The 18,433-nt window shown below is 39.5% G+C and overlaps 1 protein-coding gene across 2 annotated transcripts in view; it reads left to right on the top strand.

The window, feature by feature from the left end:
* The window catches only part of LOC122398727 (pikachurin), a 198,469-nt gene that overhangs the window by 54,042 nt on the left and 125,994 nt on the right, over positions 1 to 18,433 (top strand). For both annotated transcript variants that reach the window (XM_043398859.1, XM_043398860.1), the window contains exon 3: positions 13,087 to 13,203. In XM_043398859.1, coding sequence (XP_043254794.1) covers positions 13,087 to 13,203 — 117 coding nt within the window. The remainder of the gene's footprint in view (positions 1 to 13,086; positions 13,204 to 18,433) is intronic.

Here is an 18,433-nt window from a genome sequence, read left to right as displayed (position 1 = left end):
CATTTTTGGGAATCGATTTAAACTCCAAACGCTTCAAATTGAAACATAATCCTTGTAATAATATCCTATTTAAGATCGTTCAGACAGCTTTCGTTATTAACAACCCGTATAAAATTTTCCAAATTCTTGAGAAAATATTCTTGGAATTAATTTACACTTCAAACGCTACAAATGGAATATAAACCCCGTAGCAATATATAATATCATTTAAGACGGTTCAGATAATTTTTGTTATTGATATGAGCCCATAAGAAATTTAAAAAAATATTGCACGTACGAATTAAATTTCTCACGAAGTTTTTCCTTATTCCCAGTACGATCATTAAAATGTTCGAACACTGACCTCTTCCGCGATAAAATTATTCCCATTCTCGAGCCCAAGCATTTGTTTCCCCAGGTAAAACTGAATTCTCATTTTTTGGGGTGAATTTTTGAAACCGAATTCCACGGTCAACAGGTTAATTGGCGGACCGTGAAAATTTCGTGCATACGGCGTGTAACACGGGGAGATCCCGCCCTTCGAAACGTCCAAACAGACGGCGCGACGGAAACGCGGAATGAAAGGGGAGCGGGTGGAGCCCGTCAGAGGTCGGCTGAAAGCGACAAAGAAGGGTTAATGAAATAAAAGACCGCGGAAGTTATAAGTGGATGAAGTAGAACGATTCGAAGGGCATCCTTTTTATCAACGAGAGGACGATTTATGGGGTCTGTTGTCCCGTTTGTACGAACTGTCCCTGGAAGTAGCACGGATGAATTAAAAGGATTTGTTTGGTTGTTTTTCCGGACGATCGGGACGCGTGTACACAAGGAAATACAGGGGTGGATGCGTTACCGCGGGGGTGATCGAACTTCGAAACACGCCATGGCGGAACGCGTGTGTCATCGAGGCAGCTTTTTACTCTTTTTTTCACGTCGGAGTTTTTCTTTCCGTTTATTTTCCGAACGGTCCGATCATTCGGATTCTCCGTGATTGCGATTTTAATATCCGGGAATTTTTTAGTATTCCAGGGGTTTAAGCACCGATCGTTGTTTCTCTTTAAACTTTTATTTCCAGAAATGTCAAGACTCGATCATTGTAAATCTTGCACGCGTATTTCTGCATATTTCAACGAACTAAATTTATTCAAGTGTAAATAATAGATTTTGTCGAAGTAATTTGTATTTGCAGACGATTTGAACACGTTTGATAGAATTTTCATTTCGGTGATCCTAAACAAAAATATCCTAACATTTCCTGAATGTGTAAATATGAATAGAAAACGAGAGAACCTCACTTTCGTTTAAGATTCTAGTCACGATTCTCGATATTACATAAATTCTAAAATACAATCTTCGAAGTTCGACAACTATTCCCCCAAAATTCGTGTACACGGAAAAAATAGAGATTTAGTAGGAACGATCTTTTTTTATCCGGTAACAGATCCCTTGAATTCAATGTTCCCTTGAATCGATGCGTTTTCTCGATGAGCGTTCGCGATGTCTCCGAGTCGATACTCGAGCGATCAAATTCTTCCATCGAGGTCCTTCGAACAGCGTTTCCAGCATCCTCTCGCACGATCCTGGGAATCCGTCAGGTAAGACGCGACCGATGGGCGATCCGTCTCCTTTCATCCCCGAAATTCGGGTTATTTGTCGACCGGATGTGAGTTAGCGTACAGTTCTCGGACAATCGGATCGCCCCGGAGTTCCTTGGACGATTTCCCTGGGAACCCATTGCCAGCCAATCTAGATGGTACGTAACGGGACGTGCTCGTCCGGGTCCTGGACTTATTGTTAGGGTGGCTTTTGACCCTGCGGCAACTTCGTGTACCGCGATAAACCCCGGAGATGGAAATCGGAACCCGTATTTACGGACGTCCTGTCACAACGCGAATTTCTCCCCCACGCCGCTCTAAACAGCACAAACAACGATCGACTTCCTGGAAACCTATCAATTTTCACCCCCCAATTTGCTCCCATCCATACAAATTTTTGTTGGATCGAACGATACAGGGCCAGAAATGTTATTAAATCAGTGTCATCCAATTTCTTTAAAGGTTTCAGGCCTTCTTAGCTGTAGTGCAAGAAAATTTACTATGCAAGCTTAAAGAGTCTGATAAATAATGATTTTCATGTAAATATCGGTAAAGTTACTCTTATACAAAGCGTTAACTATAGCACCACTGTCAGATAGGCTAATTCCATTGGGTTTCAAGTCACCAAAAGTGAACAATTCTATTCCATATTCAATTAAGTCGAGCAAAGGGTGGAATTTTAGCAGATTAGGCAAAAATCAACAGAAGATCACACAAAGTTGTGTGTTAGACTTTCTGGGTAATATTGATAATTATGTAAAAAATAAAAGGGATGCTATATTGTTATACATCATCTGAGAATTGCTTTTTTAATTGCCCTAACTCTCTTTACAGAATTTCAGTAACATTTACAAGAAAAATCATTGTTTAACACACTTTACAAACTTATACGACTAATTTTCTTGCATTCCACCTTAAAAGTGCAATCCTGTAACTTTGGTGCTATAGTTATGCACCGTAGAAGTTTGTGTGAAGAATGATAATTTACCAGAGCTATTTAGAGCTACTCAGAACTTGGGAAGAAAAGTTTTTGAGCATTTCTTTTACGTAGAAACATTGTACGAGCCTCGAAATTACAGTGTAACATTCGAGTCTGATCCTGCGGAGGTTTTCTAGAGGAAGTTTCTTGTTTTCTATGTTCCCGACTTGCATGGAAGCAGCGTTGCTTTTTTCCTGATACTTTGAGTGTTTTCTGCTCTCCGTTGGAACATTGTTACGAACATCGCGAGCATCCTGTGAATGGTTGCGGTGCCAACTCCTGTGCACGGGCGGTAAGAAGACGGTGGTTCCCGGCGAACTGACGGAAAATCGATCCCGCCGAGACCGATTTCCGAAAACAGAGTCGAGGTTGAAACTAGCATCTGAATTTGGGGCAATCTAACCTTTTACTAGTCGTTAAGAATTAGCGAAACATCGGAGATTGGTCCTTTAATAAATGGTTTCCAGAATTCTCGATTTAGAAATAAAATTTTAATAATAGTTGACATTTTGGAGGTGTTAGAAATATTTTTAATAAATTTCTGCTTTTGACCCAGAGTGATATTTTGCCCGTTTAATTCGAAAAATTAGAAAAGGTTCGATTCCATGATGGTCATTGAAAAGAGATACAGAAATTTGTTGTGTCGATTCCCTCGCGACACAATGGGCGCTCTGGATTGGCCCGCCGTGACGCTAAGCCATTTAGAGGATTGAAGGACCTTTTCCCGATATCTTTTCAGGTCACGGAACGGGGTAAAATGTGTTTCAACTTTAGTCCGTTTCGCAGTTCCATTTTGATCGAACCGTGGTCCTCGGGAACAGTCGCATTGCTCGAGCCTCGACTTTGCTCGCCATTAGTCGATGCGTTCGCACAACGAAGACGAGCATCGAGCAATGCAATCTCTGTCAATAATAGACTGTAAAAGCTTTCGTCGTTCGCTGAGCGTTTGCAATCGATACAAGGAAATACTTCTAAGTAGCAGTGCATTAATACCATTTCGATCTAGTACGACAGTTAATTTGCAAATACATAATTAATGGTAGAACCAAAGGCAAATTTTATTCACGGTACAACCAATCAAAATTGTACATTCATACATAAATTAGATTATTACAAATTTTTTAGGGATCCTAATTAAGACTATTTCGATCGAGTACGATAGTCAATTTGCAAATACGAAATTAATGGTAGAACCAGAGGCAAATTTTATTCACGGTACAACCAATCAAAATTGTACATTCATACGTAAATTAGATTATTAGAAATTTTTTAAGGGATCCTAATTAACGAGTCTAATTTTTATTCGTTGTTAAAATGGAGCAAGAAGGTAATTAAATGCTCGAAAATCAGTCAAGAACGAGAAGCAAAATTCTGTGGTAATCGTCGTTTGATGCACGATCAAGATTTTGATATCGCGTCGCCGTTGGAGGCAGAAATTTTCCCGTGGCAGGAGTTAGGCGCGTTTGTGTTCGTGATCCCATCAATCGAATTCCTGCGCGGGACGTCTCATTACGAGTTAGACGGCCTAGCCGTGCTTTGTACGCGTTTACACGCATGACCCTTGGGTAATGTCGGTTAATCAGGAGATCCATTGAACTTCTCCTATCGCCTTGCGCTGGATGCTCGTCCACTCGTACGTCGTTTAAGGCTCCCCCAATCGGATGCAACTCCCACGCCTTGGACGTAAATACGTTGATAAGGGACGTTATGTTCGCGCGAGCCGCACTAAACTGTGCATAGGTGCATCCATTGTCGAACGGAATAAATACCCATATCTTCGTTTAACAGGGTATTCGTGAAATCAGAGTAATCTGCATTTATATTTGCGGTATTAGAAAAAATAGAAATTTTGACCATTCTGTATTTCTATTTGTCTGTTTTTTTTTCGTTATTGAAAGAGAATTTTAAGTGCTTTGTCTATCTTGAGCATCCTAAATATATAAAATGTGAAAGGAAAACATTCACAAATAAAGGATTAAAGATTTTGTATTAGAAATTTGTATCTAGATCCTCCTCTGGTTCCTACCATATTAGATAACGTACTAGTGGCTAACAGAACCCACCAAAAACTTCCAGCGATTAAAATTTGAACAATGCTTTCTGTTGGTCAATGATGGTGATTCGAGCCTCTGTATCTCCATTGTACTCGTCATTGACGCGTACGTAAACTTGTGTGCCCGATTGTATAATCAATATTCTGACGGTTGATTCGCCAGGAATTGATCAACGTTGTGTCGGGATTACTAGGTTCCCGATACAGATAATAATGTTAGACGAGTCGCAGGTGACCTCGATCCCTATCATAACTCCGAAGCACATTATCGGTTAGAAATGATCGATTTGAAGGTTGCAAACTCGTTTATAAATATCATCGACGAGAACGTTTTTGCGATTTTATCGAGAAACGGGGCAGAAGATATTTTCCCCGTTCGTCTTCGGGTGAAAAACAAAAATGTCGACTAGGGGGGGGGGGGCACCATTTTGTCCCGGACGACGGAAACGACCGGTTTAATTTGCGTCCAACCTCCTCCGTTCGCTTCCGCGTAACTTGGGAAGTTGGAAACTTACGGGTCTTAGCGACAATAAAGCGATCGGACCGGGAGGATAAAGTTTTTCGGTTCTTTCGCGAGGCTCTCGAGCTTCTCGGTCAGCGGGGAGAACTTCTGTCGTCTATTCGTTCACGCTATCCGGGAACACGAAATTCCGGGTCACGAGCACAGTCGCGGGGGCGTAGCGGAAAGTTTCGCGACGCACGTGGAATCTCGCGACGGCGAGAATAATAGGAGCACTTGGCACGAGTGACGGCATCGCTGACGTTAATTATCTTAATGAGCCGGGAAACCCGTCGACGCGAACGACGAAATTGTCTTGGCGGTATCGTGCACGCGGATTTCGAGAAACGAGCCTCGCGATCGTTATTTCGCAGGCTATAATCGGCAATTTAGATCGCCGCGATAATTAAATGTAAATTTGACGTAACACCGAGCGTCATTTGTTGTATATATTACCCCAGAATGTGTGCCTGCGTACCCACGATCGCGGGAGCAAGGAATGTTGATTTAAATGTCATTACCAACGCGTTCACCGTGCAATCGTATTCATTAGCGATCGTCTACGCTGTCTAGTGTTTGTTTACCTTCGCCATTTTGCTTGGATGCAATTTAAATTTACTCCGCTTCGATCGCCGTCACTCCTTTGGCAAGCTTTAAAGCCATGGTAAATACTAGTCGAAAACTTGTCTATACTTCTCTTCGATATTCACTGTGATACAAATTTCTATCTCAAATCACTGTTCTGAAAGCAGTATAATCGATAGGAATCGCTGAAACTTCTTTGGTTGAATAATGTCGCAATAAATATGAAAATAAACATAGAAGACAAAATAAATTATAAAAGTAGTTATGTGCATTGGATAGGGGATGAAATGCCCTTTAAAATGAGCGTTTGTACGAGTCGATAGCGTTATTAGTTCCGGAGATATGACGATTATAGTTTCAAGTCGATCGGATGAGACCGAAGCGTTTGTTTACATTTTTACTACGGCCTTGTCAAGGTCGTTGACCGGCACGTGCTCGGAGAAACTAGGTCACTGGGCCACGCGAGTCACGAGACACGTGCGAGAGAGAGAGGTCTAGCGCGACGCGTCAGACGGAGACAGAGATAGTCGAATTAAGAAAAATTACCTTTTACATAAATTACGATATCTCGAAAACGGGAAGTCCGATCGTCAAAAACCAAAAGCCATCTTAAAGGGGAAGCTTTACCGCCGCTAACGATGACCCAATAATAGATAAAGCACTAGTAGTTTCGGAACTGCACGCCTCTAAAGTTTTAGTATTTTTAATACGCATCAGTAGGCTCTCGTAAGACGGATAGCGTGGGAGCGAGAGAAAGGTCCGACGCATGAGACGAAGACAGAGACAGTCGAATCGAAAAAATTGCCTTTTACATAAATTACGATATCTCGAAAACGGAAAGTCGAATCGACAAAAACCAAAAGCCATTTCAAAGAGGAAGCTTTGCCGCTTCTACTAGTCGCTTAATTATGGATAAAGCATGAGTGGCTTCGGAATTACACGCGTCTAAAGTTTTAATATTTTTAATGCGTGTTTTTCTCAGAAAACAAAACAATAACAATAGAAGTAAATATTGAATATGGCGCTAAAATAACATTGTACGTTAGAAATTTTAAAACATGTCGTTTGACTAGTCGTGACAGGTTTAATGTTATATCTTTACTCTGATATCGATGCATAGACCGAAAAGAGATATTAAAAATTTCTAAACCTGTTGCGTGGTATTAATTAACAAAAGGGCGATCGGCGAGTCCGCGAGGAAACCTTTTTCCGGTTCTCAGCGAACGCAAACGATGGAAGAGAAGGTCGGTTGGTAGCGAACGTTGTTTTCTATGTTTTCTTTAGTCGCGAAACACGGAGTCGCGGGTTTGCGGCTAGGTGGTTGTAATTTGGCCGAGAAAGAAAAGCGCAAGGTTGGACGAGAACGCGGGAGGAATAATGCGATGCAAAGTAACGATACGGCGAGGACACGTTTGAACGCGCGGAACAATGGCCCGGAGAAGAATGGCGTGACACGACGGAGCCTGGAATTTAAGAGAGTAATCTCTGAAAATGTTGGAGGGGCGAAGCGTGAGAGTAATCAAGTATTCCCTTGGGTTTTGTTAGGGAAATGGACGTGGACCGTGAACATCTGCCATTAGCGAATCGTTCTTTTTTTCCGGTACCGTTTCTCCTCTTTCCTTTGCGAGGACTTCTTAACGCGAAATATTCTAATCTTTGTGGCCAGACTTTGGTACGTAGGTCCAAGTCAAAATGCGAATTTAATCCTTCGTGTGACGATTATTGCAACCCGTGTAAAGTGGAGGCGTAAAAATCTCTGTAGCATTCGACGGGGCAGAAACTCTCCATTTGTTCTTATTTCCCTTCTTTATGGAAACTTTTTAAAATATTCTACTGTCTGCGTACCGAGGAAGAAGTAACTTCATTCAATATCGAGTTATAAATTTTCACTAGAAACGCTTTTCTTGGTTTTCTGGTTGGACTTTTTAAAATGGTAATTAGAGAAATAAGAATCTTTTTTAGATTTTCGTTAATTACGTGATGTTTTAATTCTTTGTTAAGGGTTGAAGTGCAATGAACGAAAATTGAAATAAATATTGACAAAAGAGACATACGATGATGTTGAATGTTTTTAAAATATAACACCGTGACTAGGCAGGTCATTTTTAATAGGTAAAAACGTAAATTTATAATAAATTCGATATTCTATGTATCTCATTTTAATACAGAAGCCCTGTACAATTTTTATATATTAAATATTTTATATTTCAAAAACGTTTGAGGAAGAAATTCTTTGACATTCACAGTGCAATCGAACAGTTTTACATTTACGAATATAGAAAATTCGTGTCGCGGATATCGAGGCTTCGACGGGAATGGCGTTAAATGTCTGATTTTAATATGGCGAGAGAATTATCGCCCCGGGAGAGCGAAAACAACGTCGAAGACTCGCAAATTACAGCGGCCAGGGGGGTTCCGCGGGGGACCGTAATCTTCCCGAAAGCTTGTAACCGTTAACGAAACGTCGACGTCGCGGGGGCGAGTTTTAATTAAGAACCGGCTCTAGGCGGAAGTAATACGGGCTGGCCAATCGATACCGCGCGGCGTTTATCACGTACCGATCGTGCCCGCGAAAACGTTGAATTATTTTCGCGGCTGCCATAAATAACGCCGGGAGGCGTACCCGCGAATATATTCGCCCGCGGCAGTGCCAGGCGTTACCTCTGGCCCGCGGGTTTATCATTATTTATTACTCGAACAGCGCGAAAGACGCGGTCGTGGGTGGCTCGCGAGAGGTCGAGATGGCGGCCACCGAACTTATTCCAGCGACGGAGCCGTAAAAACGCACGGAGAAAGCGGAGGGACAGCGGAGCCTGACTTCGCGGAGTTAGCGAATCGTCCATTTTTCTTCGCTTCGGGGGATTTACGGCGCATTTACGCGGCCAGGACTTTTCGTATAAATTCACACCTGGCCCCTCCGCCTCGCGTTCCTTCCGCGCTGAGAGCGTCGTTGAGCCGCGGGAACAATGCTCCCGCGTGTAAACAGAATTCGCTGGAGTCGTGCCGGGGACCTGGATCGTCCTGGATGCCGCCGAAGTGCACGCGGGAACGAGGATTTAGAGCGTAATTTAATTTCGGCTTAAAGGCACGGATCAACGCGAAGCCCAAAGGATACCTTGGACATCTTCGAGCGGAGAGGTACAGATTTGTTCGCGGTTTTCACCTGTTTTTTTATCGAATTTAACGTTGGTAGCTTTATAATGGAGGCAAGAGGCAAGTGAAATTGATATTGGCAAAGGAGACGTGCAATAGAAGGTTTTAAAAATAAAATTTGTAGCAAATTCGATGTCCTGTGCATCCTAGTTCAATTATCACAAATTTCTAGTCACCAAAAGTGCTCAATTCTATTTCATATTCAATTAAGTCAAGTTAAATTAAATTTAATATATTCGTTTATGTACAAATGTGACAGAAAGCATCAGAGTTCGAGACACCGTTCACAGACTTGAAAGATCACCACAAAGTTGCGTTAAACTTTCTGAGGAACATTGATAATTATGGACAGAATAAAAGGGATGCTATTGCTATGCATCAGCTGAGAATTGCTGTTCAAGTTGCCTAACTCTTTTTGCAGAAGTAACTTCAGTAACATTTACATGAAAATCATTGCTCAACATACTTTTACAAGTCACGAGGCAACTGAAATTGGTATTGGCAAAACAGACGTATAATACAACGCTTAAAAAATAAAATTTCTAATATCCACGTTTGTAACGATTCTAATTCTACGGATAGAAAATCAAGTGGATTGCTGAAATTTGACGAATCGAAGTGAAACGTCAGCATTCGTGTTGTGATAATTTTGTGCGAGGCGAGATAATTATCGGGGATCGCTGTCGCTGCAGATTCAGAAGCCGACGATTATTCAGAGTTCCCCTAACCGAGGGGGGGTTTATTTAATCGCGGGTTAAACGGCTACAATTTCTCCAAGATAAAGCTGCCCGTTTGAAAGCATATCTTTGAGAGGCTCCGCAGGAAGCGGTCCATTTATCTTTGAATTATTCTACGGCTTCGTCAAAACGCTGGCTCAGCCGTCGCTCCTTTCGCGCCCTTTTAGGATTTTACCCCCGGTAACGCGACGGTCGATCGACAAAGCGACCGCCCAGTTCGCCGGAATAATTCACGCCTAACCGCGAGCTTCCTCCAGGATTACAATTTCCTGGTCGTTCTAACGGCACGCTCTATATCCTCTTACCATCCGAACCCGTTCGAGCCTGATTGCCCCCGGCAGTTTCCACCGGCTATAGTGACCGTCTTAAACCGGCTCCCACGATTTTCCGTTCGTACACCTGCCATGAACTATGAACGCGCCCTAAATTCACTTCGACGAACTTTTTCTGCCCATCCTACCAAGGATCAACTCGATCCGTATCGTTACTCAATACCCCACTTCCTCACTTTCTTATTATTTTTAGCCAACGGTAAGAAAACACAGAGTCGAGGGGGACTGGAAATAACTTCTATATGAAGAAAATTAGTAGCTAAAAGTTGATCGTTAATTGATACTGGATTTATCGTGCACGTCGATTTTCCAGTTTTAAATTCCATATTTAAAGGTGGAGGATACGTAAATATTATTTGCATCTAATTTATGTTGAATTTGATTGCTCGTAATATGAATCTATATACTACTATACCATGAAGAAAATACTATAATAAAGAATACTATATCATGAAGAAAATAATCAGTAAAAATTGTTCATTAATTGATACTAGATTTATGGAACCCTGTCGATTTTCCAGTTTTATTATAAATTCCATGTATAAAATTAGGAGACAAATATTATTTGCTTCTAATTTATGTTGAATATGATCGATCATACTATGAATCTACACCCTATTATACAAATTTTCATGAAGAAAATAATCAGTGAAAATTGTTCATTAATTGATACTAGATTTGTGGAACAATGTCGATTTTCCAGTTTTATTATAAATTCCATATATAAAGTTAGGAGACACAAATATTATTTGCTTCTAATTTATGTCGAATTTAATTGATCATACTATGAATCTATACTCTACTACACAAATTTTCATGAAGAAAATAATCAGTAAAAATTGTTCATTAATTGATACTAGATTTATGGAACCCTGTCGATTTTCCAGTTTTATTATAAATTCCATGTATAAAATTAGGAGACAAATATTATTTGCTTCTAATTTATGTCGAATTTAATTGATCATACTATGAATCTATACTCTACTACACAAATTTTCATGAAGAAAATAATCAGTAAAAATTGTTCATTAATTGATACTAGATTTATGGAACCCTGTCGATTTTCCAGTTTTATTATAAATTCCATGTATAAAATTAGGAGACAAATATTATTTGCTTCTAATTTATGTTGAATATGATCGATCATACTATGAATCTACACCCTATTATACAAATTTTCATGAAGAAAATAATCAGTAAAAATTGTTCATTAATTGATACTAGATTTGTGGAACAATGTCGATTTTCCAGTTTTATTATAAATTCCATATATAAAGTTAGGAGACACAAATATTATTTGCTTCTAATTTATGTCGAATTTAATTGATCATACTATGAATCTATACTCTACTACACAAATTTTCATGAAGAAAATAATCAGTAAAAATTGTTCATTAATTGATACTAGATTTATGGAACCCTGTCGATTTTCCAGTTTTATTATAAATTCCATGTATAAAATTAGGAGACAAATATTATTTGCTTCTAATTTATGTCGAATTTAATTGATCATACTATGAATCTATACTCTACTACACAAATTTTCATGAAGAAAATAATCAGTAAAAATTGTTCATTAATTGATACTAGATTTATGGAACCCTGTCGATTTTCCAGTTTTATTATAAATTCCATGTATAAAATTAGGAGACAAATATTATTTGCTTCTAATTTATGTTGAATATGATCGATCATACTATGAATCTACACCCTATTATACAAATTTTCATGAAGAAAATAATCAGTAAAAATTGTTCATTAATTGATACTAGATTTGTGGAACAATGTCGATTTTCCAGTTTTATTATAAATTCCATATATAAAGTTAGGAGACACAAATATTATTTGCTTCTAATTTATGTCGAATTTAATTGATCATACTATGAATCTATACTCTACTACACAAATTTTCATGAAGAAAATAATCAGTAAAAAATTGTTCATTGTCCAGTTTCAGATTCCATATTTCAAATTACAAGATTCACAAATAATTTTCATCTGCAATTTATATTGAATTTCACTGATAAAATCGTCGATATTAGGGGTTGCAACGAACGTGCAATTATTTTACGGTCGAATCTATCATTAATGTATGAATCCAACGCGTTGTTAAGGAAACTAATTTTTCCATCCGGTTACAAAGAATATTCCACCGTATCTGCGTTTCTCGCGTACGCGGTTCCCGCGAAACGTAACGATTAAATTTCCATGCGAAGAGCGTTTTAATTTGCCGCTCGTTACGAACAGGCTTCCCTATGATTCCCCTCCTCCATTCCCGTTGTTCGAATAAATTGGACCGGGAAATCTTGCGACTGTGTCTTGGAAAAAACCGCGGTTGAACCGGCTCTCGTGGCGACGGTGTGGCCACTGTGGCGCGAACCAAGTCCTCTTTTACGTTTTTTTTTTAATAATTCCGCCGCGAAGTCATTTCACAATTCGTGGTAACGTGTGGTTCCCTGGGGAATTCGAAATGTTTCGTTTCGAGAGATCACTTTCGAAATAATTTTGTTTCTTCGACCCTCTTAACGCTCATGCCCGAATCTGACTGCTTCGAAAAATGATATTTGATAAATTATACGTTAGATACAATATTGTAATTAACAAAAATAACATTTCTATATAGCTTAGAAACAAGTGCAAAAAAGAAAACTGATCATTCTTGGTCAACCCGAAAAATATGAACGTGAAGTTGTTAAACTAGCATCATGGACCATTTCTATATCAAAGAATAAGAAAGATTGAAAAATTGCATCGCGTAATATCGATCAGAAATAAAATAAATTTCAGTCGTCGGAGGGGTGTCAATGTGCCCCATATCCAGTTAAGTGAAAATATCGTTAAATAAAAATTTAATGGACAGTGATGGATGGATGGTGATGGATTAATTTCAAAATAAAATTGCGATTCCTTGTCGAGCAATTTTTATAAAATTCGAATTCCCGGTTTGCCACCCCCCCCCCTCTCTCCCCTCCATTCGAATCGCGCTTTCGATTGATATATTTTAAATTCGTTGGAACGTGAATTTGCGAATCTGGCCCCGTTCGAGGCTCGTTCGCTCGGCTGGAAAGGTTGAATGCTTTCTGAATTTGTTTTATCGCCGTTCGTTTGTTCCGCCTCGGAGTCTCCGCGGGTATAAAAATAAGTCTCTCACGGAGGCAATTCTTTGCATTGCAGGAAGATGCGGGCACGAGTCTCCCTGCGAGCAGCTTTGCTACGAACTTCACGATGGAATGTACGAGTGCGACTGCAGGGACGGCTACATTCTTCATAAAAATGGATACAGTTGCGCCGGTGAGTTGGCTCCGAAACTTACTGGCTATCCACCTTTCGCGATTCCGCGCGTTTCTCACGGTCCACGATTTCCCCACAGACGAATCTGTTTCCGCGATTCATCGATTCTGGACGCCCCCGTGCATCCAATTCCGACGTTCCCCGAGAAATTGCTCGCTTGTAATTGCGCGGAGAGGGGCTTCGAACATTTTTTGGGAACGACGTGAACGTATCGTGCAGGTCCACTTCGAGAGTGTTTCGAATTTATTCAATTCAAAAAGCGAGAATTAAACATTTCGTAACCGATTTATGGCGCAGGTATATTGTTCGAAGGGAAAGAAGCACGTGTCTGTGCATCAATTAAATTTGAATAAATATCTACACATTGAATCGAATATTGAAAGTTGAAGCTTCATTTGAAAGGGAAATGCTAAAGAAGATAACGGTGCCTGTAACGGGTTGAGCAGCCATCTTTATGGGGAACCATGAACACGGAATTATGGAAATTTATCTCTCAATAGCTTGATTATTATAGAAGATATTTAATTTTTCAATTTTAAATACGACAAATAATATTTGTTAATTAATACATTGTGCATGATTCCCGATGGTTCCCAGCTAGTAATTAAACATTTTCGGTTTCAGATTCCCTACCATCCTCAGAATTCGAAAAAGAATAGTTTTCTTAATCTAGGTTATGATGTAACAACGATGTAAGTTTAGTTTTTCCTAACTCTGCTTCGTACTCTTATTTAGGCATGTTCTTTCGACATAGTTTTCTTTCGTTCATAGATTTCGAATTTTGGGGGTTTCTCGAACCTGAAACAACGAACGTTTTAATTGCTCGTTGAAAACCTTCGGCAAAATTCGAATTGTATTTCACGTATATTCAAATTGACCGCAGATTGAGAGACACTGTTCCCCAGAGAAAAAAAAGAACAGCTCGCGGAAAGTTTTTCTCCCCAGCCCTCCGTGAATTCGGGATTTTACGCGGACCGATTTTTATCTTTTCGATTATAGTTCGGGGACAGTTCGAGAGGGTAGGAAAGTTTGGTAACTTCGTGTGACTTAAGAAGGTTAGTGATTCCTTTCGTTTTTTTCCTTCTTCTATCGGCGAGGGAATGTTTCGCGTCGAAAAATTTAACGACCAGAACTTTGCATAATGCGTTATAAAATAAGAGCAAAGATATTCCAGGAAAAGGGTGGTTTACGGCACGACCCCCCGGCGATAAATTTTTTAGTTGGGGCTCGAAATTTTTTTAATCAGCCACCGGGATATATCACGGTCTCTTTAATAATAAAAGGAATTCAAAATAGAATCGACATCGAGGCCAAAAATAAAATTCTCAATCTATTTAATTGTATGTGTGCAAACACGTTATAGATCGAACAAATGATATACATAGATCATCCAGTATGTTATTGTCCCTAAAAAAATCTGACTAATTTTTCTCGAACGAGAAATATTCTATGCAATGGATTTATTTCGCGAAACACTCGGCGCAACGTTTTCCTGCGTGAATTCTAGCGGCGTTTGCATCGTGTCGACATCCTGTACGTGACAAATAACGTGCAGAAGGAGGTGCCGTGGCGTGAAGCGAAATTCTTCATCCGAGAGGCGATGAAAACGTCCGCAGCACGCGGCCCGTGGATCGAGTCCGATCGCGAGCAAGAAAATTTCGCGACGTTTTACGTTCGCTGTGAATTCTCGCGTTGCTTCTTTTGCGGATCGCGATGGCGGACCGACCTGGGGGGGGGGGAAAAAAAACGGACCTCGGGGGTCCGTTCGGGCGCGATAAACGCGCGATCCGACGTTCAATTTCGACGGGAGGCGTCGTCGAGACACTTTCCTCGCGTTTCACTTTTCTTTTCTTTTCTTCATTCACTTATCCCCCACCACTATTTGCAATGGCCTGAATTCAATCCGAGCCCCAGAGTCCCGTCGATTGCGTCAAAATCGCGTTCCTCGGAACAGGGAACCGGAAAATCTTCTACGAAATGGCGGGGGATGCTTTATTGTCCGTGGAAATCGCTGTAAACAGCTGATTTCGAAACTAGCGCCTCGATGGAATACATTTTTATAGGTTTTTTATTCAACAGCGACTTGTCGAAGAGAATTGAGAAGGATCTAATGCTTTTGGTAACGTGAAAGGAAGTATAACATTTTTGGATGCTTAGGAAGAATTTTTAAGATTCCAGTGTGCTAGAATCGTGGTATTTTGGTGTTCTTTTGTGTTAATTCGTATCTATCTGAGAGAAAGTTATTAGAAAATTAAATTAAAAAATTTCAAATCATTCTGAAAAAATTATTGTTGTTTGCGGGGCTCAATTACAATCATTTTTGGTGAATACACAAACCCTTGAAATCCTACTCACTTTCGAGAAAAAAATTCGAGCAGGTACTGCAATTTTTAGACAAAATTAAAAAATTTCAAATCATTCTAAAAAAATTATTTTCGGTTGTGGGGGTCCATTACAATCATGTTTGGTGAATACACATACCCTCGAATTCCTACGTATTTTCGAGAAAAAAATTCAGTAAGTGAAGAGATTTTTCGGCAAAATTAAAAAATTTCAAATAATTCTAAAAAAATTATTTTCGATTGTGGGGTTCCATTACAATCATTTTTGGTGAATACACATACCCTCGAATTCCTACGCATTTTCGAGAAAAAAATTCAGTAAGTGAAGAGATTTTTCGGCAAAATTAAAAAATTTCAAATCATTCTAAAAAAATTATTTTCGGTTGTGAGGGTCCATTACAATTATTTTTGGTCATTACACATACTCCCGAATTCCTACCCACTTTCGAGAAAAAAATACCGAAAATCTAATGTCTGACCATATATGACAATTTTCCCTGAAATTTCATGTGTTTCAAATCGTTCTGAAAAAATTATTTTCGTTTGCAGGGGTCAATTACAATAATTTTTGGTGAATACACAAACCCTCGAAATCCTACCCACTTTCGAGAAAAAAATTCAGTACTGGTGGAACTTTAAACGTTAATAACTTTTCAACGTAACCTCCATCAACAAATTAGTATTCTTGATTTTCGTCTTATTTTAGCCCCTAGAATCTCCCATTAAAATTTTTCCCAGGGGTGGTCGAACACCCTGTATTTATAATTATTCGTATTAATTAATTCGTCTCTATCGGCTACCAATGTATTTAGTTCGTAATTAAATATTGAGTCGAATATATTTCTGTTCGCCCAACTCGCGGTGCAGAGCGAAATCCGTATTTAGATAATATTTTCAGCGCGAATCGAGCGTTGCATAATGCAACGTACGTTTCGAAGCGTCCGTTCGTTTTTCGCTGGAAATTAGCAGCGTCCAAACTAACTATTCCCGTGGAACAACGGACACTTTAACAACATTTTCGCCGGGACGAGACGCGACAGGAAATTCAGAGGGAAGCTCGCGAAAGAAGTTCGCTGGAGATAGTCCCCGCTAATTGCTTTCCGATTGATCGTCCACGAAATTCTATTATTAGGGGCTGCCTCTGTCGAAATACCACGATTCCTTTGCCGCGCTTCGATCCTCTGGAAACGTTGCGCTTCGCTATCCCGATAAGATTACTATACATTCGAGGAATTAATTTATCGTTAAACAGTGTCGAATAAATTCTCGAACAGTTCACTCGAGGCCTTCGATTCTGCTCAGTGATTTAGCAAATAGAAAAAGAAATAATAGAGAAACGTGGAACTATTTAAATTGCGATTCTTTGAACACAAATATTATACATCGTATGACAAGATAAAATTGTAAAATATTATTTTTACGTTCGTCAAAAGTTTTCAAATCTCATGTGTTGGGAATAACTCATTTTAAAAATTCATTTACAACAGAAAAATTCAAAATTGATGTAACTTCAACCACAAAATTTAATGAAAAATAAATTTTGTCTTTTATTTAGTAATTTTAAGAAGATTCGAGAAAAGATAAATAAATTTTTATATACCATAATACTTATAATATTTATAAAATTTCTACTCAGCCTATAAAATCTACATTGCTTACAGAAAGTTGTGGCTGTCCAGAACAATTTAAGCAGCTAGCATTCAGTGGTTGGAACAGGTTAGCAAAGTTTCCGGTTCCCTTTGAGCTCTCGTTTTTAATTCATCGACAAACACGACGGTAATTATTAATAATACCGAAGTCGTTGGTCCACGGAGCACTTGGACACTTAAACGATTGCCCCGCAACTTCCGCCATTTTAATGTCTCACAAAGAGAGATCGACGTTTAGCGAAACGAAGGTCGTTTCTTTTTGCCGTGTCGAAACTAAAACTTTCCCGTGGAAACGAATCAAAGGAGCACCGCGACGAGAGGGAAACCGAACTTCGAGGAAAGGAACTTGTTCCGTCGCGAACTGCAATCGAGTCTCGCCAGACGCTGGGACCATTTTGCACGCGGTTGAAAGACCACGCGGGACCGTTCCACGTCCGCCTCGATGCCTCTGGTAGGGGCAGGAAGTTTCCGTATCGGAAGTAGTTATACGTCGAACGCCATCGCGATCTTTGATACAAAGGTCATGCTCGTTCGAATCGAAAATGAACGTCTTTGCATACGGATGCGTCCTTCGAGCGGAAACTCGACCGGTCGGCGAGCTCGTCCGCGCGGAAATAACGGAGCCTCCCAGGCGACCATCGATATTATTTTTCGACGTACAAAATTCTCTTTTAACGGAGAAAAATTGCTACGAAAAATATCGACGGTCGAACAAAATTAATTCTCGTTTTTCCTAGAATATTTCAGCGCGAGTTTAGATTTTAGAATTATTGCATTTGCAGTTCGGAGAAGCGAAAAGAGACCATCAAAGTGCAACAAAAATTTAATTTTATTTCTGTTGCTCGAACTCAAACAAGCCATTGATGTTATTGTTCGATGTCCAAAATTCTTTTTTTACAGAGAAAAATTGCTATGAAAAATATCGATGGTCGAACAAAATTAATTCTCTTTTTTCCACAAATATTTCAGCGCGAATTTAGATTTTAGAATTATTGCATTTGCAGTTCGGAGAAGTGAAAAGAGACCTTCAAAATGCAATAAAAATTGATTTTAATCTCCATTGCTCCAACTCAAATAATAATTCACTTTTTTCTTCTGGTGATTTCGGTTTCTTTAACCCTAGAACTATCGATAATTATATATAAAACAATGGATATATGCGTGAAGAAATGCATAATGGAAATAAGTATTTATTAAATAAATGGCACATCCAAGATGCATCAGAGAAAAATATTTTTC

The sequence above is a fragment of the Colletes gigas genome, unplaced genomic scaffold, assembly GCF_013123115.1.
Source record: "Colletes gigas isolate AHSC1104 unplaced genomic scaffold, ASM1312311v1 Colletes_gigas_Sc00012, whole genome shotgun sequence".
Taxonomy (NCBI): domain Eukaryota; kingdom Metazoa; phylum Arthropoda; class Insecta; order Hymenoptera; family Colletidae; genus Colletes; species Colletes gigas.
The sequence above is the reverse complement of the archived record's forward strand: the minus strand, read 5'-3'. Positions and strand labels throughout refer to the sequence as shown.